Here is a 22,341-nt window from a genome sequence, read left to right as displayed (position 1 = left end):
CGCACGCTCGTCGTTCCTCCACTCTGGCTCGCTGGCCAATACCTACGCCAATCAACGGAAAGGCGGAGCTTAGAGAAACACCGCGCGCTTTCATTGGCCGATTTCAGAATCGCTGTGATGGATTCGGAATACAAACTAGATTGCTTTCCGGAGACCTCTCGACGCATTCTGTTGACGTCATGCCGCCATCCAAAAAATACGTCACGAGAAAGCAGAGTGCCATCCAATCGGAACGTGGCGCAGTTTCCAGGTTAGTTAGCCAATCATACGTAAGAGGAGGGTTCACCGCCTTCCAATGAAAACTAGGCGAGCAGAGGGGACAGCCAAGATCCGAAGCCAATGGGAGGAGATTGCGCGGAGCACGCCGGGATGATGGAGAATTTCTCCGCTCTCTTCGGAGGGACGGAACCGCCTCCGCCTAGCACAGCCGCCGCGCTGGGCTTTGGTCCAGGGAAACCCGGAGGACCGGGGACTGGGCCAGCTCCCGTCCCTGCGGTGACCCCCGTCGGAGAGAAAGCGGCGGCCGCTAGTGGCCCGTTCTACCTAATGCGCGAGTTACCAGGTATGTGGCTGTTGGAGGGGCGGGCTTCGGGGGGGCTATTCAGCCTACCGTAATTTAGAGGCGGGCCTTGCATCCTTGGCCAATGCCAACGAGGCGTTGCGGGGGAATGGCCCAATAGAGATTCGCGGTTGCGTCTTGATGGGCACTCCTCCCTGTTCCTGTGGGAACTTAGACCCAACAGTCGACGCTGACGACTTCGCGGAAGCGCCGCTAGTGGTGGGATTTCGATTGGCAGTTGCCTGGGGCCCAATGAGGTGTCGGATTGAAAAAGGGAGGCGGGGTCAGGCTGTGCATCCGCATTTGGCGCTGCCGAGACGGAAGCCGCTGAAGTTCATTAACTTCAAGACAAGCAGCTGTTTGCCTTTCCTGTTTTAATAGATGCTTGCTGTAATAATCTATATGGAAGGTCCGTCTGAAAAGCACTGTCTAAATACCATGAGCAAATAGGACCCAGTGAACATGTAACAACACTATGCCAAAACCTGGCTTAGCACACGAGAGCAAGCATTCCCAGAGCAAAGGCTGTGGCTGTTGCACTACCATGCTTTGGCTCAGCACTGCATGCTGACTCGGGGTTCATGGTTGTCTCCCCTAAACTATGAGTGATCAACAACAAACAGCTCATGGCTTGTCGGGAGAGACAGAACATGAGCCCAGGTTTGGATGTAATGCAGGACTCGGGAAGAAGCACAGCAACCATGATTTGCGTGAAGCCATGAATTGGCTTAGTGTTGTGTGCAAACTATTGCTTTGTTACCAGACGAGGGTCCTACAAACCATTACCTTGAAGCAACCTCCCATGGAATAATAGGGCTTTAGGGATTTTCTTCCCAGGATGCCACAGCCTATCAAGAAGAGAAGTACATTTCCAGAAAGCAGAGCAAAGCTTTTTCTTGATCTGGCTTCACCAAAAGCATTTTGGGTGTATGAGGCTGGACATGTCCTCTTGTCATCTCAACAAAGAATTCAGTTGCAGGTGCAAGTAGTGTCTTATTTGAAGGATTTGCTTGCCAGATTCTATCTGCCTTTGTCCTGTTACTCCCAACAAGCCAAACATAGGCAGTATTGTCATGTCCTTTGTTCTTTGCCAGGTACTACAGAACTAACAGGGAGCACAAACCTGATCACCCACTACAACCTGGAGCATGCCTACAACAAATTTTGTGGCAAAAAGGTGAAGGAGAAGCTCAGCAACTTCCTGCCAGACCTACCAGGGATGATAGATTTGCCAGGTTCACATGACAACAGCAGCCTGCGCTCTCTCATTGAGAAACCCCCCATCTGCAGCAGTTCGTTCAACCCTATCACTGGTACCATGTTAACAGGCTTTCGTCTCCATGCAGGCCCGGTAAGTTAGAGTTGGGGGCTGCAAGGGAAGAAGGAAATATTGACTGTTGGTGGGAAAAGAATGTTCTGAATGACAAAAATAAATAAATAAAATTATGGCAGCATTGGAAATAGATGTTAGGGTGCACTGGAGAATATGAGTACTGGGAGAAACTTCTAAGAGTCCAGTAGAATGGGATCCATCTCCCTTGATGGAATAAGCAGTAGTAGGTAGGCTGAAGTTAGGGAGGGATCCCAGGCAGGAGGATTCACAGAAGTACAGTGGAACCTCGGGTTACGTACCGTCCTCCTTACGAACGCTTTGGGTTACGAGCTCCGCTAACACGGAAGTAGGTGTTCTGGGTGGCAAACTTTGCCCTGGGATGCAAGTGGAAGTCGTGTGGCAGCAGCGGGAGGCTCCATTAGCAAAAGCGCGCCTTGGGTTAAGAACAGTTTTGGGTTAATAATGGACCTCCGGAACGAATTAAGTTCGTAAATGGAGGTCCCACTGTACTGCCAAATTTAGTGCTCTCTTTTGCAGAGCAGGTATGAAACGGAACGTTGACTCATATGTGAATTCCAGAGTAATGCTTTAGCCGTATTCTGTGAAGGGTAGATAGCCAAGGAGTCTAGGGAGCGCTGAGCTCATAACAGACCCAAGTACTTAGTGAACCTAGTAGAAACTTTTCTTGCAAGTTTTGATGGGGGATAATGGTGGGACCAGGTTACCAAAGAGACAAGCAATCCCCTCCCTGCAAATGATTACGCCTGTGGTTATTGTCTGGAACAACAGATGTGGTATTCAGTGGACTAACATGCTCTTTTCTTTCTTTTGCACTGCCTCAGCTGCCAGAGCAGTGTCGCTTAATGCACATCCAGCCACCTAAGAAAAAAAACAAGCACAAACACAAGCAGAGTCGTACCCAGGATCCTGTACCTCCAGGTAAGAAGCTTCCTCCTTGGGCCCTGTGGTTGCATTTGCCCTCACCAACCCCTTCCAATTTAGCATTCCACAGTCCAGCAGCCTAAGCTACCACAATTTCTGCCTCGTCAAAAGTGTCTGCTTCAGTTCCTTTTCTCTTCTTGGCAGAAACTCCTTCAGATTCTGACCACAAGAAGAAAAAGAAGAAGAAAGAGGATGACCCTGAGCGGAAAAGGAAGAAGAAGGAGAAGAAGAAAAAGAAAGTAAGTTGGGAAGAATGCTTCCACCAGCTCAAGTAATTGTACCTTCAGGTGCCAGAGAACGGACTGACCTTTTCTCCTGGCCTTTCATTCTTGTTGAGAACTTTCATTCTCATTCTTGCATGTGTGTCCATTTTGTTTTTCTTTAGAATCGGCATAGCCCTGAACACCCTGGTGTGGGCAGCTCTCAGGCCAGCAGCAGCAGCAGCCTCCGGTAAAGTCCTGCCAGAGAGTTACCTTGGAAGGTGCTACAGCTTTGACAAGAAAAGGAGGAAGAGCAATAATGGGGGAGTCACCACAGACTCATATACTTCCCCTGCTTCCCCTTCACCCCTACTGAGTGGAACTTCTGGGACTCCATTGATCCCCTCTATAAGGAACACAGACTTTGCCTGCGACACAATGCAGACTGGTGTCTTTATATGGGAGCCCTGCCTACTCGGGGAGGGTTTTTTTCTTCTTTTCCTTTTTACAGAATGTTCCTGACCAAGTTGGGATGTGTCTGCCTCGTGATTTAGTTAAACCTTTGTTGGAGCACTTGGGAGGGTCTAGAACCTCCTCTCATATCATGGGCTTTCAAACTGCACTGTGAATAGATAGGGTTAGAGACTCCAGAAGTGCTTTCTTTTGTAAAGTGTGGCCCAAGGCTAGTGGGTGAGATAGTCTCCTAAGTAGAAAGAGCTACTGTGATCGGGCTTTTTCGAAATAGGAGAATGGGAGAAACGGCTGAATTGTGAGGTGGGAGTAAAGAGAAGACAAGGTTGGTTTTATCTTCCCGGAGTTGACCCATGCTGATAAGTAGGCCTGCTTTAATATCATCACCTGGAGAGTTAAGTCGAAAGCTTTGACCAAATTTCTTTTAACAGTGGAAGCATGTGAGTCAAGAAGCTGTACTGTGAATCCAAGGACAGAACTGTATATATGGTGATATTTCCCCCTAAGGGCTCACTTGCCAGGTAAAGGCTTCTCTACATGTAGTCCCTTTAAAAATAAAACTTGAAAACAAAAAAAAAGCTGACATCATTTAAATCTTTGCCAGCAGAAGGGAGAAAGTGGAATCTTCGGCCACAGACTTCAGCTGTGAACAGATGGAAGCCTCTTTCTGGAACCTGGACGAATAGAAACCATTGCTTTCCTCTGTCCTCTTCTTCTGATTTTTTCTGAATTAGTACCTTAGCACAGCACCCTGGCAGAAATGGTTCCTTAAACTGTCAGCTGGTCATCTTGATGGCTAGTCTGTCCCACTTCTAAAGCCAAGGTGGTGATGAATCGGCCCCTATCTACTGCACCAAAATTCCTTGGAGTGACAAGAGGAATGTGCTTGGAAATAGCCTGCCATCTTAACTGCTTCTTTTTTCCTATAGGAAGGGGAATTTCATCCACAGTTAAAACATCTCTTTCCTGAGCTTAAGAATCAGAATGAGGGTGGAACTGCACTTTGATCAAGAGTGCCTCTTAGGGACAAACAGGGCATGAGAATTTCAGGACCCTGACTGAAGTTCCTGTAACTTCTTAAAATCAAATTCCCCCAATATAAATTTTCTTCCTCAAGGGGTAAATGTGGTTCCCACCCCCAGTGAATAAGCTGCTCCAGGGAGACTGTTTTTTTCATGGAAACAGCTCCCCCCCCCCCCGGTGTTGTGAATCCAATCCAAATATCCCACCTATCAATTTTTTAAAAGTTGAGATCCCTGCATAGATCGCCTTATCAGTCCTTTCACAGAGATGATAGATGTCACTTGGAAATGAAATGCAGATGCTCTGGCTCACAGTATTAATAAATTGCTTTCTAGTGATACTGCTTGTCTCTTATGCTGGTCTACTTGCACAGAAAGGCTTGCTTAATGTCAAAGGACTCCTATGAAGTACTGTAGGAGTTTGTGCAGACTTCATGTTGCTCCATGGGGGAGCTTGCTTTACACCCAGTGCTTTTTATGGAAAAGTATAGACTTTTTGGTAAAGTAGGCCTAGTTGGGCATTCAGATACATAGGTATTTCACTGATAACAGCAAGATGCAGTGATTCAGTTGAGAAGGTGGAAAGTGGAAATCATGAAAATCAACTCATCTCATTTATTTACTATGTTTGTGTCCTACCTTCCTTCTAAGAAGCTCAAGACAGTATACATACTTTCTACCCTCCCTCTGTTCCACTTTATGCATACAGCAACCCTGTAGGCTAGGCTGAGTGTGATTGGCCTAAGAACGCCCAGTGAGTTTTTGGTGCCCCTGCTATGACACCATAACCATTACGCTACACTACCTGGGTACCAAAGGAAGGAGTTGGGTTCTCCACCTGTAGATCCTCCTCCTGATATACCAGGCTAATAAATATTAAAAGAGAAAAGGGTGGTTGGACAGAGTTTTTTTAAATTCTCTTCCTCCTTGCATTTTGAAGATATTTGTAACTAAAATTACTAGGTCCTGGATCTATTTTCAGTACACTCCCGTTGCGGCCCTTGAACAATCTGACTGCCATTTCCTTTGCTCTCAGTACCTTTGGAAGAGCAGTATGAGCTGTTTATTCCATCTCCATCTTCTTCACCATTTTGCTATAGACAACAAAGTAATGAACCGAGCTGAAGCAGTAAATGGGGATCATATAATAATGCTTTGCTTGCTACTCTTCCATGTGCTTACAAAAGAAAGCTGATGATAATAAAGGGAAAGGATGAAAGTCTACTCCACTCCCGACTCTTCTCTACCCCCAATTATCACATGCATCTAAATTAAAAGCCATTGCTAGTAGGAAAGGTGGGGCAAAACTGGCTGATCCTGTTCCTCTAAGTGACTGGTGATTTCTGCATCCTGAAGAACAGGTAAGGAATACTTTCTCTGTTCCCAACCCAACCCAGAACCATCAGAAAAATACTGTCCTCTCCTCTGCAGCCCTGGGGATATGTTTCAGGGAAGGGAAACGCACCTTCAGCCTCCCCCGGATGTTACAGAACTTCAACACCCATTGGCCATGTTTGCTGGGGCTGATGGACATGTAGTTCACAAACATCTGGAGGACCAAAGATTCCCTCCCCAGATCATCCTGTGTGTCAGGTGGATGTTCCCATGCAAGTAGCTCCACAGGCAGCATTTTAGTATTAAGAAAAAAATCCAGGCTGAACTGGGCAGCATCAATAGGAATTGTGGAAGGTAACAGAAACTGGTGTGAACAATCTGCTTCTAAAATTCTTTAGAATAACGTAAATAGGCAGCACAGGAGTACACACCTGAGGGGAACCAAGTCACCCTTCATGTCAGCCGTAAGACAATACAAGTAGGACTAACCTTAGGGTTGCCACTATTTGAAACAGTGAAAATCCAGACAGAAAAAATGTTGAGCTTTTTTTTAGTTTTGCCCAAAATTGTTGAGCTTTGATGTTTTTGAGCTATTTTAAGGGAAAACGAGCAATGCTAACGTGGGCTGCCATATGTTTGGATTTTCCCAGACATTTGGCCAATTTCTGCTGGAAAATGCAGTATTCTGGTATGTCTGGGAAATTCTGCACGTATGGCAATCCTACCAACACCCAAAGCATTGCACTGGGGCAGTTTTGAAATGAGACAACACCCATCCACTACTAGTAGCACCAGGAAGGTGTGCAATATTTCTTTGTACATAGAAATGCACCACACCAATAATGTGCAACTCATACATTAACAAAAAAAAGGATAGTGACACTTTAAAAGACTTAACAGTTATTGTGTCATAAGGTTTCATGGGCCAGAGCCCACTTTGTAAAATGCACAAAGCGGCATTCTTGGTTCACATGTAAAAGGGGAGGCGGCATTATAAATGCAATGCAATCCTAGCAGAGTAGATGCAAACTTTCCCAAATATTAACTGCCTGCCAAAAACAAGATGGTGTACAGGAACACCAAAAATGGGACAGCTGTGTGAGAGAGACACTCCCTAACTATACTGAGACTAAGTTAGGGTGTCAGATCTGAAAATGAATTCCAACTCTGCAACATCATTCTGTAGCCTCCCTTTGAAATCTTTTTTTGTTACAAAGTATGGCAACTTTATAAAGTCTCTTACACAATGGCCAGACAGACTCCTGTAACATGAAAGCTGCCATACTTTATTAGCAGTTGGGAATGTGTCACGCCCTGATTATATCTTTCGTAGCACAACTCTCTCTTGTATTACTGAGCCCTCTGACTCTTGTTTCTGCACAGATGTTTATCTCCACCCATTTAAGATAAAGATGACAAAGTGAGTTCTAGCTCATGACAGTTTTCCCCTGCAATAAATTTTGTTGAAGGTACAATTAAACTGCTAAATTTTGTGTGATTTGCATATTTACAAGAGGGCTTTGGGATGAAGGTTTGAGTGGTGTGCTAATTGCAGAAAAATATGCCTCTCTCCCTTTTTACTGGTTTCTTTTAAACTTCTACATTAGCCTTTTGCTCTCTGCACCCCACAGCACCTCTTCTCCTGCTATACAGCCACAGGGTTCCCCGCACCACCTCCTTCAGCCCACAGGTAAATCTGCACCACAGCCTCTTAACAATGCAATAGTCCAGCTGAATCAAACCAATAGCCCATCTCATCCAACATCTTGCTTCACACCATGTTAAACCACCTGCCTCTAAGCAAGCCTGAGGACAGTGACAGCCCTTTCCTGCTGTAAACCTAACAGCATTTAGTGGCATGCTGCTTTCTGAAGACCAAGGCACCATTGACAAACCTATTCTCCAGCCATCTAATGTAGCACCCATCACTGCTTGGAGCAGTGAATGCCAGGCCTTTTAAGTATGCACTGGATGAAGTGCTCCTTTTTATTATTATCTTCAATCTACACCACAGCAAAGTTCACTTGGGAATCTCAATTTCTGGTGTTGACAGAAAGGCAGTAAAGCTCACCCAACATTATGCATAACATTACAACCCTCTGCCGTATTTTCTTACCCTCCCCCATCAATCTAAAAAGTTTACATATTGAAAGAGGTCCAGTCCTTGGCTGGCTTATCCGTTGACAGCTGGTAGCTGGTCCCAGATCCACTAGCAACCTTTGAATGCAGACACCTGCTGGTGTAATGATGTGTAGACAATCCCCCTCTTTTTTGTCTGGGTCCTACATATTCCCACAAAGAAGAAATGGGTCACAAACAATGAGGTTTTGTCCTTCTGCCAAGAAAATAGTAAGCGGTCTGAAATCTGCTACCAGGTCATGCTGTATGGCAGACATTCAACTTTTGCAGACCCAGGGCCCACTTTTAACTCAAACATGCATTTAGGGACCCATTTCTTAATCTCTTACCTTAATATTTGCATGGTGGCACAGCTCCTGTTGCGACCCACCTTGGATCAGGCCCTGATGCACCAGTTGAAGACCAGTGGTGCATGGAACTATTATTTACATACACAAATATGCCTCAACATAAAACATCCACTGTATTGAACATTTTGGTTTACCTATATTGACTAGCACTGAAGTAAATTGCAGAGCTCAAATAGTTTGAAACAATGATTAAATTCAAAAAAAATTGTGGCTCTCCCTTCGAAACAGAAGTCACAACAAAATCACATTCCATTCCTTCTTCTAAGATTTAGGCACAAGTAAGCTTAGATGGATTACACGTGGCAGGTAGCAAGGTAGGCAAGGTTAAGGACTATTCTTTTGTAATTTGGGAAAAATTATGGCCCTGGAAGGTCTGCTTTGGTGGGGTTTCTTTCTTTTTTTTGTGAAGGCTAAAAAATAACTTGAGTGGTCAATAGGGCATAGCTGCCTCACAGACCAATGTATTCTATGCAAAGACAGCAGACTTTGTGGACATACCGTAACCATACTATACATACAGCTAGCTATGTTTTTGTTTTTATTTTTGTAAGTCACACAGAGAACTTTGCATAAAAAAATAGATATCTGTGCTTCTGTCAAATGTTTTTGAGGAGTAAATAACACCTTTTTGAGTGATGGGAATAGCTACCCATGCTCTTATCTTTGTCAAATGTACATTACTTTGATTTCTATTTTTGATCAAGTATTATATTTCATTTGTGGGCAGCTGTTCAGCATGCAACACAGCCAATATTTCAAAAATATGTAGAACAGGCAAATTAATGCTACGCAACTGAACGATTAATTTTCAAAAGGAATAATGACCATTAGCAAAAGAGTAACCGATGCCAAAAGACACTGACCTGCACTGACCACAGAAACTGTGGGCAGCCCATTTGTGTTACCCAAGTAGACACCATCACCAATCACGTCTGTGGCACTTTTAATTAGCAAAGTGTGTTACAATCTTTATTTGCGCCCTCACAACAACCCTGTGAGGTAGGTCACTGCTGTACTCAATTTTATAAATTTGGAACTGGGATCAAAAATGATTTGCTCAGTGAGAAACTATGGCAGAAGCAGAAGATGGATTCAGATCTCCTGCCTAGTGCTTAGCCCTATTCTTTACTCATGACATCTGCTTTTTTGGGGGGGTGGTGGTGGCAGACTTACAAGCCTGGAAACATGGCAGCCTTCTTCAATGCTAACCATTAGCTTCTTGCAGTCAAAAGCCCAAATGGTTGACTGAAGCTCATCAAGTCACTCCCTGTTCATTTGTTTCCCTTTGCAACGGTGTGAATCAAATATAATTTAAAGTTAATTTCATAACAAAGTTACGTCATTACTCTCCAAGGGGGTCTCTTGAAATGTGGTATGACAAGACTTGCAGATTCTTAATGCGCCAATGTGTGAGAGGGGGAGGGTTCAGTTCAACAAGCCTGTGCAAAGCTGTACAGCTAGGCCAATCCAACCTGTATTAGCAGAACCCGTAATACTATTCTGTGCAGCAGTGTCATAAAGAGATATTTAAAACAGAGTACTACAGTTCAAAAGAATATGAGACTTATGATTACAAGAAGAAGCTAAAGGGGCTGAGTGTGTTCAGCTCACAAAAGATTAAGAGATGCTGTTGACCATCTCAAAAATAGCAGATACAAAAGGGGTTTTAAAAGGGGGGGCAGATTTAAAATTATACGGAAACTGCCAAGAGTTACCAGTAAGGGCTGATCAGCAATGGAACCAGCTGCTTAGGCAAGTTGAAGAATCTTCTTCCTTAAAAGATCACCATGGAAATGCTGGGAACGGAACCTTAAAAGGTCATCAGTTCCAAGTAAGGACCCTCCACACAATCACTTACAATATTGCAGTTGTTTTTCACACAGCACCATCTGTGTGTGTGGCATGTTATAAAGTAGAGGTCTGACATGCCCTTATCCCAAGCAGCCTTCAATCTTAAAAAAAAGCAGAAGAGAACAGAGGCAGGGACAGATGAGGGAAGAATATGCAGCCATCTCAATTATATGTACTTCAGGTGGGAACTAAAGGAGCATCCCATAGGGGAAGACACCACCCCCTCTCTATCCCTGGCAAAATATATCATGTGTTTCTCTCCCGCCCCCAATCCCAGTATGAGGCTGTGTCTAGCTGCTATATGTTGAGAATTCAACAGGGACAGTTTTCATCATAATTTCTGTGCAATTTACGGCAGAAATTGGTTGAGGCTGTCCCTTCCAACTTACACTGCATGCAGATTTGGTGGTATGGAAGCGTACCATGGCAAGGCGCACTGTTGTGGAAGTTAAGTTAGTCTTGTCTCCTAGCAAAAAGGCAAATGAACAGCAGCTAGTGAGAAGCCAGGGTTCCCAAGATCACTTGAATTAGAATTCATTACAGAGCAGCCTAATGAGTCCCACCCACAGGCTATTAGAATTAAGACTTTCTACAATCCTACTAGTCTTCACTGGGAACTCCCTTTTCTTGAAGACTGCCTGCTATAGGATTATAGCCTGCTTTCATGAAGGTGTCTGTCAGATGCTTAGTCGCCATTACTGTACTACCACAGCCTTACTCAGCTCTTCCAGATGATGAGCAGGTATTGGGAGATACAAACGAGGTTCAAAGGCTTCTCCTTGAGGCAAAGTAAGCAACATCAAGGCTCTGGCTCAGAACTGTAATTGGGGCAATTAGCACTCTTGCTGTCATCAACAAGAAGCAGAACACTTAAAAGAGCCGCTGAAGAGCTTAAGCACACATTCTGGGATAATTTTAAACGTAACTCACCAAGGTGGAAACATCTATGGAAACTGAATCACTCTAGATAGAAGGACCAAGCAGGCCTAAAACCATTACTGCTGTAGCCGGTTCTGAGCCAAGCCCCTTCCTAAGTCTCTAAAGTAGAAGAATTCAGGAGAATCTGTTTCCATAGTTAATAAAAGAATTAATGAAATAAAGCACTGACTTTATGCATGAACATCATGGTTGTTATTAGCACTTATGGCATATATATTTTAAGTGTTTATCTACCAGAAATTAGAAATCACATTACGCTGATGTATACAAACAGCAGTTGTGTGTATTTATTTATTTATTTAATGCACTTTTATACTCCACCCTTCTTCTATAAAGCATCACTCAGGGCATCTCTTTATGAAATTTAGAGACTGTAACTACCTTCTATATCAATGGTACTATTTAAGTAATATTGGGCATGTCAATAACTTTCCCACACGAATCAATGAGAAGCATGGGTTTAATACTGAAATCAAGGGGACTTTGTCGTGCCTAGTTTTGGCTGGATTAAGACATCTCACCTGGCAACTGTTGCCATATAGATAGCTGCATCACTTGCTCATAGCTTCCTCCAAAGTCCTTTAGATTCCTTTTCTGTGAAATTCTATTATTTGAATATAAAAATTACCGGCTGCAGTTGAGCCACATGCTCCTCACAAGAAGTGGTTTTCCAACCATCTGTATCAGAACTGCAGGATAAGGAGGATATATATATATATGCTTGGTGTCCAATATTTTCATCAAGGTGTGAAGGAAACAAAAACAAAGAGAATGTAGACTTGAATGTAGCAAAGATGGAAATTTCACTAATAACACAGAACTTCATTTGAAATGCTGTGCAGTTTTATCAATTGAGATGGAACACAGTTTAGAATGTAGCAAGTGCAGTTGAGGGTTATTTGTTTTAATGGCATTTTTATATTTGTTTCTTTCCTTTTCTATTGCAAGCCACTTCGAGGCCTAGCCCTTAACCTAGGGTATAATATGCAACTACTTTCTGAACCAGTCCTCCATTGTAAGCCTCCTCTGTAACGAGGTTTGGAATGTAGATGACTGAATGAGCATTCCTCACTTACCTTCTTGGGAAACCTTTTGCACCAGCTCTGGAAATCAGCACAATGCCTGCAGTTCGAATTACCAAGGATCAGAAGCTAGTAATGTCCTTCCTACGGAACCATTTTGGGTGGGCATGGCAAGCAATACTGAAGGATAACCACCAGGACCTTTCTCCTCCCCAGGTTAACAAAACAAAACAAAACAAAACAAAACAAAACTACACAAGCATGGAGGGAGTGGCTCATTATATAATTTTTTATTCCTCATTTTAAAATGGCTAGTCATAATAAAAATAAAAGTGTGGCCCATTGCAGGCCACAGTAAAGATATTGCCATAGAGAAAGAGTCAGTAGCGACTGGAGATTGTTTGATTCCTGGGTTGCTCTGATTTTTACTCATGGGCTTTTAGGGGTTGAAAGTTTTTTGGCATATGGAAAAATATTGCTTTTTGGTTTGTTTGTTTTCCCTCTTCTTTCTGTTGCCCAGTTTGTGAATAAAGAACCATGATACCACAATAAATCAATATGGAACAAATCATAAAAGCAATGTAAAAAACCACCTGGGGGAGGGATTTACTAAATACAAGTAATATATCCACATAGGCGACACAGCTCCAATGCCACTGCCACCCTCCTCCTGCTCAGCACCCAAAGCACGATCCTGTATCCTTATAGTATGCAACTGGCACCTGTGCATGCTGATTGGCCTGGTTTGTAGGGTATGGCATCCTTTCACTGGGAGTCATTTTACTGAGAAGTCAAAGCCTGCCTGGAGCTGAAAACATGGGAAGCCAAACACTCCCATAGTCTTCTTAACCCCACCCCCAAGCCCCCCAGAAAAGGAGGATTTATTCATAGAGAAAATCTTCCAGAAGGATAGAGCAAGGATTAGGAAGCCTTTGTCTATTCCCTTCATTTCCTGGAAAGGACAATCCAGAGTGGGGCAGAACAAGCCAAACTCAAGCCTGGCCACAGGCACTGGGATGACCAGGTCAGTGGTACCAATTAGGTAACATATTAGCATTTCCTCAGCCATACTTGTCCAAGGATAGTGATTTAACAGCAGTTTTTGTATTTTGCCTGACCCATTCAAACGTAAACGAAATGATTAATACAGCCCTTTGGACTCCTCCAAAATTAAAATGCTCCATACATGGCTTCCTCAGGCCCAGCTAATGGGGTCTGCCAGGGCCACCCCACGCTCCATATGGATATATATATATATATTTTAATATTTATATTTATATATTTATAGATATTTATATATACACACACCCAGTAACTCAGAACAGGAAAAAATAGCATCCGTTAACAATAAAAAAATTTAGAAATGATCCACTCCTACCGCACTAGGCGAGCAATTGCACAAGGTCCACAACTGACTGTCCTGTTGGTAGTGGGGCAGCCTGCAGCCTGTACCTTCTCTCACAGAGGGTGCTGAGAGCAACTCCCTCCCCTTCTCTCTGGGCAGTGTGCGCTACAAATTGCAGTCTCTTTCTTGGTTGAGAGGAAGAGTGCAGGCTGTGGAGATGAGCAAGGCTAGAATCCTGCTGTAGTGTTTAGGGACTCTCCCAATACCAGATACTTTAGTTTAAAAAGGTAGCTGTCCCTTCAGCTCTCCCCCCTGCAAAAAAACTGTATTTGTAAAAAAAGGTCCATGCATCTGATGGGGCAACCATTTGGTGAGCAAGTCCCAATCTCCTGCTCATCAGGGATAGAGCATTTTGGAATCAGCCATGGAGGAGTCAACAGTGGGGATATCACCTCCTCATACAGAGATCTCATACGTAGTCCCACCCACTCCAGAGACCTTCTTGACTCCTCCACGAGTGGGGCTGCTGAGAGGTGGCTGACCAGGGGTGGGCGAGGTTGAGCTCAGGCTTTTGGGCTGTCCATTGGACTTGCTGTAGGAGGGTCTCATCTGCATCTCGTCTCTGGGGAAAAGGAAGGATACATGGATGTCAGGAAGTGACCACTCATTCAATGGCAATGGAAATGGAGGATGCCTCACACTCGGTAAGGAAAGGAAAGCTTGGGATACATCTTGCACTGCCTAAGGAACAGTGCACCTTTTGTATCTACGGAAAACTTATTCTAAATACTTTTTACCACCCAGCTAAACACACTAATCTAGAAGATAGAATACTACACACAGAGAATTATTAAGAAAAGATGCTACATGTACCCAATACAACACTCTCTAGAAGGAAAAAAAGGAGGTGCAGTGGGAAGAAAGCTTTTTAGGAAACTGACAGAAGGGCTCATGCTTCCACCATCATGAGAGGACCAGGTGATTTCTTACAATCTGTCCTTTCCCTGGTGGACCCAAGTGTCTCATTCATGCATGCCAACAAGACAGGGAAAAGGACCACACTTGGGTTAGGTAGAAAGGCAGACATAAATATAAAAGTTTTATATATGAGGTAGAAACCAAGCAGCTTTCACACAGATCCAGGTATCTTTTAGGGAAGCCAATGACCATCACACACACCCAAGGAAAGTAGGGGTGTTCAAAGCCACACACACTTCACAAAAAGGAATGCAGTACTCTGGAGATATGCACTGCATTGTATAGTGGAGGAAATGGGCTGGTTCACACACTGGAGGGAAGGAAGGAAAGGAGGGAGGGAGGAAAGGGCAGACGAGTGCAGGCATTATTTGTAGATCTCCCCCAGCCACTCCCTCCAAATGCTGCTGAAAGGAACAAAAATTATCTTGGGGTCTCTGGTCAGATCAGAGATAGGACAGGGTTGAATGCGGCTCTTCCTCCACCAAGTCAAGGAACACTTAAAGCGTGAGGCAGGTGTCACTTGTACTTACTTTGGTGCCAGTAAAGGCTGCAAGGCCACCTCCTCAGTCTCTGGGACAATGGCCTGCGAGGACTGTTTTTGGCTGCTGTAAGACACAGATTTGCCCAAGTGTGGGGCTGCAGGCTGGTCTGGTGAGCCCAGAGAGCGCACTCTGAGTGCATGTGGTGGTTCTGGCTTGCCAAAGCGAGGTGGCACTGGGCGGGTGAGTGGGTTCTTGCCCAGAGGGGAGCGTTTTGAATCGTCCGAGGAGGAGCTGGTACGTGGAGCATTACTGGAGCCTGGGGTGGACTGGATGCCTGAGTCCCCCAGTGCTGTATCCTCCTCTCTGGCCAGGGGTGGTGGCATGGGTGACTGCTGTAGCAGCTTCTCCCGCTCCTGCATGGAGGCCACAATGTGGCGCGAAAGATTGTCATAACGGACAGGTGAAGGGTCACGGGGTGGCTGGTGCTTCGGTGAGCCAGAACTTGGGAAACGACTGTGCAGGTCAGCCTCCCGCTGCTGGGCAATACGTGCCGAGAGGAAAGGAGATGTGTAGCCCATGGGGGCCTCTGGCTCTGGGCCTGCCTGCACTGACTCAAAGTCAGGGCTGTCAGAGGGTGTGAGAAGACTGTCGTAGGACAAGCTCCCATTGCGTGTCTGGTTCACCAAGCTCTTGTAAGATGTGGATGTGGTGCCCTCAGAGCGGATCGACTGAAGATGGCCCAATTCAAAGCCCATGCCTTGGGCAGACTTGAGGCTGGATGAACGGGAGCCACTGGATAGTGGATCAAAATGGAAACTTTTGCCAAAAGTGGGAGACCGAAAACTCTCTGGCTCCAGACTTGGCTCAGAACGGTAGCTGGGGTTTCGACTGCCCTCAGCAATGGAGGTTGCCTCCTTCAAGCTGTCTCCTCGACTTAGCTACAGCAGGGGAGAAGGGGGAAGAGGAACATATGCAACAATAATTAGTAAGCCTCCTGGACTGTGGATATTAATTCATAACTATTGGGTGCAGAGTTTGCTTTCTCAAAGCTCCCATAAGCAAGGACCTCTGCTTACTGTAAATGAAGTTCCCACATTTCTTGATGCAGAAGCCTCATTTTTTTCAAAAACATTGTAAACACAATAATGTAAGCTAGATAATCAAGTTGTTTACTTATTAAGAGTCAATGTGGTGTAACAGACTTTTAGACTTGGACCTTGGTTTAAATCCCCCCAGAGCTGTAAAGTTCATTGTGTGTCATTGGCTCAGTCGCATTCCTTCAGTCTAACCTATTTCACAGGATTGCTTTATACATAGCAAAATAGGAAGCTGCCTTATGCAGAATCTGTATAGCTAAATGTAGACACGGATAGGCAATGGATCTCTATGGACCTATCTCTTCCAGCTCTTGCTGGAGATGCTGAGGATTGAACCTGGGATCTTCTGCTTCCAAGCATATATTCTACCACTGAGGTATACAGACCATTCTTTATATAAAGTAGAACAACCTCATTTATTTCACCCAGAGCTCCACCAAGGGTACTGTATTTACAAAGGTAAAAGGAAATTCATTTTTGGAGGGTCTTATTTAATAAATCATTACTTCACTGATCAAATTCTAGCCAGCTATAGAAGAAGCATTAAGAGTTTAATAGGGGAGCATTTACACGTATTCACCATTACATCTAACATCAAGCTGAAGTGGTTGAGTGCCAGTAAAAAATAGCGCCAACCCAAGATAAGGTAATGGTTTCTACATACTAATGGGATTCCCTAGGTAGGAAGAAATACATAGATTGATGAATTAAAAGAAAAGGCAATGCTTACAGAGCCTGAAAGGTTCTTAGCTTCCACATTTACAAGAAGGGACTAAATCAGGGTGGCTAACCTGTGGCTTGTATCTAACCCATAAAAGGATTTTTGTGCTCCCTCAAGACTACCCTCAAAACCTGACAAAAAATTTTTTAACTGATCGCTCTTGTTCCTTCCCCTGTGCTGACATGATACCATAAAGTTTTTGAGTCCCCATCCAAAGATTTGTCCATTAAAAAAGGAATAATAAAAAGTACCAGTATTTAGAATATCATACAATAACTGACAGGAAATCTTTTTGAAAGGCAGTCTTGAGAACTGCAATTCTCACCACAACTACTTTTACAAATTGGCAACACCCACTTTGAAATATGGTCCCAAGGGCTGCTAATGCGTCAATGCAGCCCTTGGCCTAAACAAGATTAGCTACTCTTGGTCTAACCAGAAGTTGGGCACTCATAATGAGTCTAACTAGTTTTTGCTTGAGAACTTATGTATTTATTTAAATTTCTATGCCGCCCTTCATCTGGGGAATCACAGGGCAGTTTACAATATAGAAACACAAAAATACCTAACCTAGTAAGGACCCCTGGACAGTTAGGTCCAGCCAAAGGCAACTGTGGGGTGTGGCGCTCATCTTGCTTTCAGGCCGAGGGAGCTGGTGTTTGTCCACAGACAGCTTTCCAGATCAAGCGGCCAGCACAACTAAATCGCTTCTGGCACAACGGAACACTGCGACGGAAACCAGAGTGCATGGAAATGCAGTTTACCTTCCCGCCACAGCGGTACCTTTTTATTTACTCACACTGGCATGCTTTCGAACATAGTAACAGATAATAACAACAATAACCCCGCCACACACACTTTAAAAGGCCATAGTTTAATTAGCCAAAGGCCTGGGAGAAGAGGAATGCTTCTGCCTGGTCCCTAAAGATATGTAACGAAGGTACCAGGCAAGCCTCCCTGGGGAAAGCATTCCACAATGGGGAGCCCACCGCAGAAAAGGCCTGTTCTCATGCTATTGCCTCTGGACCCTTCATGGAGATTTGCTTTTGGAAAAAACAACAACACACTATTGCACTGTAAGACCCTTACCACCACTGTAAGACCCTTACCACAATACTTTTTGTTGTTTTTCTGGTGACAAGACTAAATCAGCTGCTCCTCAGGAAACTGCTTATTAGATGTACACCAATTTGGGCAGGTAAGGTCTGACCACAAAACAGTGCGATCAAGAAATAGGAAAATGGTAGTGAGACTCACACACTATTGGATGGCAGTAAGGAGCATGGAAATAGGAACTGGAGTTCATGGGAAGAGACAGAGAACTGAAATTGGTGAAATGGTTATTCTGGCCAAAGAAAGACCCCTCTCGGCCCCATGATTCCCAACATTGTACCATGCTAGAATTCTCCATTTATGGCATAATAGTAGCTGTACAATACACTAGAGAAATTTCTTATAGAGAAATTGTCAAATTAAGGCAGTAAACCACTGCACAGTCTCAAAGAGAATTCCCTTTCCAACTCCACATCCTGCATGGTCTCCTGAAAACCCCCCTCTTCATATTTAACTACCTTAGTTCTTCATTACCTTGGCGCTGGTGGAGTGAGGCAGTGCAGCTGAAGTACTGCTGCTGCTATAGCCAGGTCGGTACTTGTACATTGTTGGAGTTGGAGGGCTGTCCTTGCTTAGCAAACTGCTATCTGTGGAGATAAATGGGAATCACACACATACTTACAAGCAATATTATATAGTTACTTACAGCTTTTCCTGGGGAGTTCCCAACAATCCTGGTTTGAACGCTTTTGCAGAAGTTCCACATATCACAAGTGACTGATCCGTGAGAACCAGTTAAGAGCCTCAGGCAGGTGGACACACCATGGAGGTCAAGGAATCAGTCAGGAGGTAAGGGGTGTATTGCAGGAGTGGAGGTGAAATGGAGCAAGAGGAACATTTCCTCAATAATGACATCACACAAGAAGCTTCCAATCTGTACATGCACACCTTGGTAGTCCTGACCCTTTGGGTGTTCAATTTTGAGCACTGCTAGAGGGAAACAGTAGCACTGACTAGAAAAGAAAGCTCCAAGCATTTCTCCATGATCACATTTTCTTTCAAGGTGCTACACCCTTTGGAAACACTAGAGCAACAGCAAAAGCAGGTGGTTTCACAACTACGTGAATTGGGAAATAACATTAGCCTTCTGTTATTGTTCTATATAAGCTCTATGACAGATGAACAAAGCACAGACCTGTCCTTCCAAATAACCCCCGTTTCCACACTCAGAAGAGGGAGGAACAGTCAATAAATCCCCAAATCCTGACAGCAGCCTTCACATGTGGACAAGAGCTAAAGCTGGATATTTACATGATCGTAACATCTAAAAGGTCATAACCTAGCTACCAACTCAGCAACTGCTCTAATAACCTGCCTGAGCACTGAGGCAAGCAGGCGGCTGTATGGTCAGCAGTGCTGTGAATACCAGCACAGAGCTGCCACTGGCTTTTGCAAACGGTTCAGTACTGACTAGCTTCACTACTTGGTACTGCAGTCAGAGACTACTTCTCTGATGGCAGATCACTGTAGAAGTGCACAGCTGATTGGATCCTCTGTCTCCCTGGAATGCTCCTCTTACCCTCATTGGTGGCCAGGGTTAAATGCGTCCTCAGACCTGTGTAGCGGCTGAGGTCTGGCTTGGGTGGTGGCGGTGGCTCAGCATCAGCAGACTGGCTCTCCGTCACCTCAAGGCTTCCTTTGGACTGCAGAGACAAAGTGCAGAAGAATGAGACAGGACCCAAAGTCCTGAGCATTGTCCCCAGCTCTAAAAGGTTGAAAGTGTTATTAGAAGGACCTGCAGCCATCTAGCATTTCTGCAAGTGTAGTTGTAGACTGTGCATGTCTCAGTTGCTGGATGAGAAGGGAAAGGGCAAGTAAAAATTATATAGGATATAAAAGGGGACAACTCTCATGCAGCAATAGTCACATGGGAGGAAAACAGACCTTCACTTGTCAGGGAAAACGAAGTACAAGGTGTGATAACATGGGGGAAGGATGTCCAAGAGGCTCATTTGGTTCCTACTCACGAATGCAGTGGCACCATCAAGGTCTGGAGAAAGCTAGTGCTTGGGTAGCACCTTCTCTCCTCCTCCTCACCTTTGTTCTTTTTAGCTCAGCCTGGATACCGTTGTCCATTATCTTTACAGCAATCTGTCCATCTGATATTTCTGGTCGCAGGAATGGTGGCTTCACTGACACAGTCTGCTCTGCCTTTGGCCGTCCAAGATACCTAGTGAATCATGGGAAGTCAGCAAAGATGAGACAGTGCCTCCTGCAAACATGTGAAGCAATGATGATGTTTACATGCTCTGGCAAGAAAGTCTGAGGAATGTTTGAGGCATGAAGTTATTTGTATCCAAAGAACTGCAAAGGCAATACTACAGGTCACAGTTTCACTCATTCTCTAGAATCGAGTCCCGGTATCACCTGTGGTTTCATTGTACATTCCCTTATGCGCCTCCCTGCTATACAGAATGCACTCAAAGTAGTGTCTTTATACTCTTTGAGTTCCTGTTACATTACAGGCCATATTGCCACAGTGAAGGAAGAAAGTTAAGTAGTGATGTGACAATATCTGAGAGAATGTACATTTCCCTGGTGTAAGTGTGCTGTCAAAACAATTTTTTTAAACAAAATACTTAACAAACTGATCTATAACAGATCACACTAGTTGAGAACAAAAACAAGCCAAGGTGCATTTTTTATCCCTTTGTTTCTCAGGATAGGAACCTTGGATTAAAAACTGAACACAGCCATCCTTCAAGGATATAAGGCATTGGGGAACAAGATATACCTTATATCTAGGAAAACTGCAGAAAATTAGAGGCCAAGAGATAACTCTGGAGAGCTCAGTCACCAAAACAAAACAGATGAATAATTACAAAAAGTGTCAAATCATGGAGTAAGTAATGCATTCCTTCTTCACAAGTTACATTCATTGATGTAATAAAAGTAAACAGCTTTTTCACACCTGTAGTCTGTTCACACTTATAGGCAGCTGTGATGAGTGCAAAACACAGAGCACGCTGAAATAGTTTATACATGAAACACTAATAAATGCTGAGCAGCGATTTAGTGGATTATGATTTACATGTAAAACTCGGAAAATTAGAATATCATTGAAAAGGGCATTTATTTCAGTAATGCAACTTAATATTTTTATTTTTGTTTTAATTTTTTACAAATGCTTTCTTTTGGAAATTCCACAGTAATAAAACAAATAGTTACAATAATACAAAAATAAACAAAAACAAACATCGCTATTACATTTCATTAATTACATTCCATTTATAATTGACCCGCCTAACGACAAATCATTACAATTACAACAAATAAAGGCTTGATATATCTTGCTTTGCATGTCATGCATCTATCTAATATATTGTTTTCACCTTTTAAGTTGCATTACTGAAATAAATGCACTTTTCGATGATATTCTAATTTTTCGAGTTTCACCTGTACATGAGTACAGACATGTAGTGATATAAAGTCATATAGAGTTCTGTTCTCTCTAAAGTTACATACATAGGTGTGAGGAACACTAGAGCTGTTGGAATTGGAGGTATCAAGGAAACATCACAGAATTATCTACTGTTAATGAGCCTTGCATATCACCTCAAGCAGGAATACCACATATTTTTGTTCTGTGGATAGTTCAAGTAAGCAAAGTCAGGAGAAGATAACTACTCCCAATCCACTCTCAAAGACTGATTATATTCAGTGGTATAGACACACCTTGACATACAGATCCCAGGAAAAACAGCCACTATAAAAATTAATTAATCTTTCTCCCACATCTTTAGATAGTTGCCAGCAACCCCTTTCTTTACTAAAAACTACAAGAGGAAGAAGCTTATAGCTGCTGTGTCAAACTGTACTTCAAGGTCATAGCTGCCAAGTTTTCCCTTTTCTCGCGAGGAAGCCTATTCAGCATAAGGGAATTTCCCTTTAAAAAAAGGGAGAACTTGGCAGCTATGTTCAAGGTGCGATCTGGCTGTGAGCAATGACTTCCCACATCCCACCACTTCACTGTTGAAACCATTCATATGACTGATCCCAGAGAATATTCATCTGCTTTTCTGCTTGTCTCCATTAGGAATCAAGACAATCTAGCTCTTCTCTCTCCAAGAAAGAATAGGGCCTCTACAAATTTCTTAGGTGAAGCAGAATTTACCTAGGGGCTGGGGAGCTGCAGAGGACACGACTGACGTTCTTACAACAGCCATTGGTGAAAGGGTTTACTCCACCCCGGAATTTGCCTGTAACCTGCAAGAAGAAAAGATATGTCAGGGAAACAGAGATACCATGTAGTGAAGTAAAAAACTAACTGTAAAATATCTACCTGCTCATTTGTAGTGCGACCTCTGGCTACCAAGACCACATGGAATCCCGTAAGGCCTACAACAGGAATGAAAAACAAGCCAGCCACACACATCACAGCCATACTGTCAACAAAGTCAAGGAAGCAATTCATGAAGGACCAGCCTACAACTTTGTTTTTG

The 22,341-nt window shown here is 43.8% G+C and overlaps 2 protein-coding genes across 2 annotated transcripts in view; one reads left to right on the top strand and one right to left on the bottom strand.

The window, feature by feature from the left end:
• The first annotated feature begins 3 nt into the window (after positions 1-3).
• Positions 4-4,868, top strand: MED19 (mediator complex subunit 19). Its single transcript, XM_035124585.3, has 5 exons — positions 4-562; positions 1,654-1,910; positions 2,735-2,831; positions 2,979-3,073; positions 3,220-4,868. Exons 1-5 carry the CDS (start codon positions 340-342, stop codon positions 3,286-3,288), a joined length of 741 nt encoding a protein of 246 aa, XP_034980476.1. The 5' UTR covers positions 4-339; the 3' UTR covers positions 3,289-4,868.
• Positions 4,869-12,438: 7,570 nt separating this feature from the next.
• The window catches only part of ZDHHC5 (zDHHC palmitoyltransferase 5), a 41,594-nt gene continuing 31,691 nt past the window's right edge, over positions 12,439-22,341 (bottom strand). Inside the window, exons 6-12 of the mRNA XM_035124560.3 lie at positions 22,182-22,284; positions 22,014-22,105; positions 19,937-20,069; positions 19,419-19,542; positions 18,374-18,486; positions 15,017-15,906; positions 12,439-14,130 (exon numbers count right to left, since the gene is read on the bottom strand). Coding sequence (XP_034980451.2) covers positions 13,965-14,130; positions 15,017-15,906; positions 18,374-18,486; positions 19,419-19,542; positions 19,937-20,069; positions 22,014-22,105; positions 22,182-22,284 — 1,621 coding nt within the window. The 3' untranslated portion in view covers positions 12,439-13,964. The remainder of the gene's footprint in view (positions 14,131-15,016; positions 15,907-18,373; positions 18,487-19,418; positions 19,543-19,936; positions 20,070-22,013; positions 22,106-22,181; positions 22,285-22,341) is intronic.

Source organism: Zootoca vivipara, chromosome 1 (assembly GCF_965207765.1).
Source record: "Zootoca vivipara chromosome 1, rZooViv2.hap1.1, whole genome shotgun sequence".
NCBI lineage: Eukaryota > Metazoa > Chordata > Lepidosauria > Squamata > Lacertidae > Zootoca > Zootoca vivipara.
Note: the sequence above shows the minus strand (reverse complement) of the source record. Positions and strands in the feature narration are given on the sequence as shown.

Coding starts and splice junctions, on each gene's coding strand:
- MED19 (XM_035124585.3), top strand. CDS start 340: ATGGGAGGAGATTGCGCGGAGCACGCCGGGATGATGGAGAATTTCTCC. Junction 563..1,653: donor CCTAATGCGCGAGTTACCAG/GTATGTGGCTGT, acceptor GTTCTTTGCCAG/GTACTACAGAACTAACAGGG. Junction 2,832..2,978: donor CCAGGATCCTGTACCTCCAG/GTAAGAAGCTTC, acceptor TCTTCTTGGCAG/AAACTCCTTCAGATTCTGAC.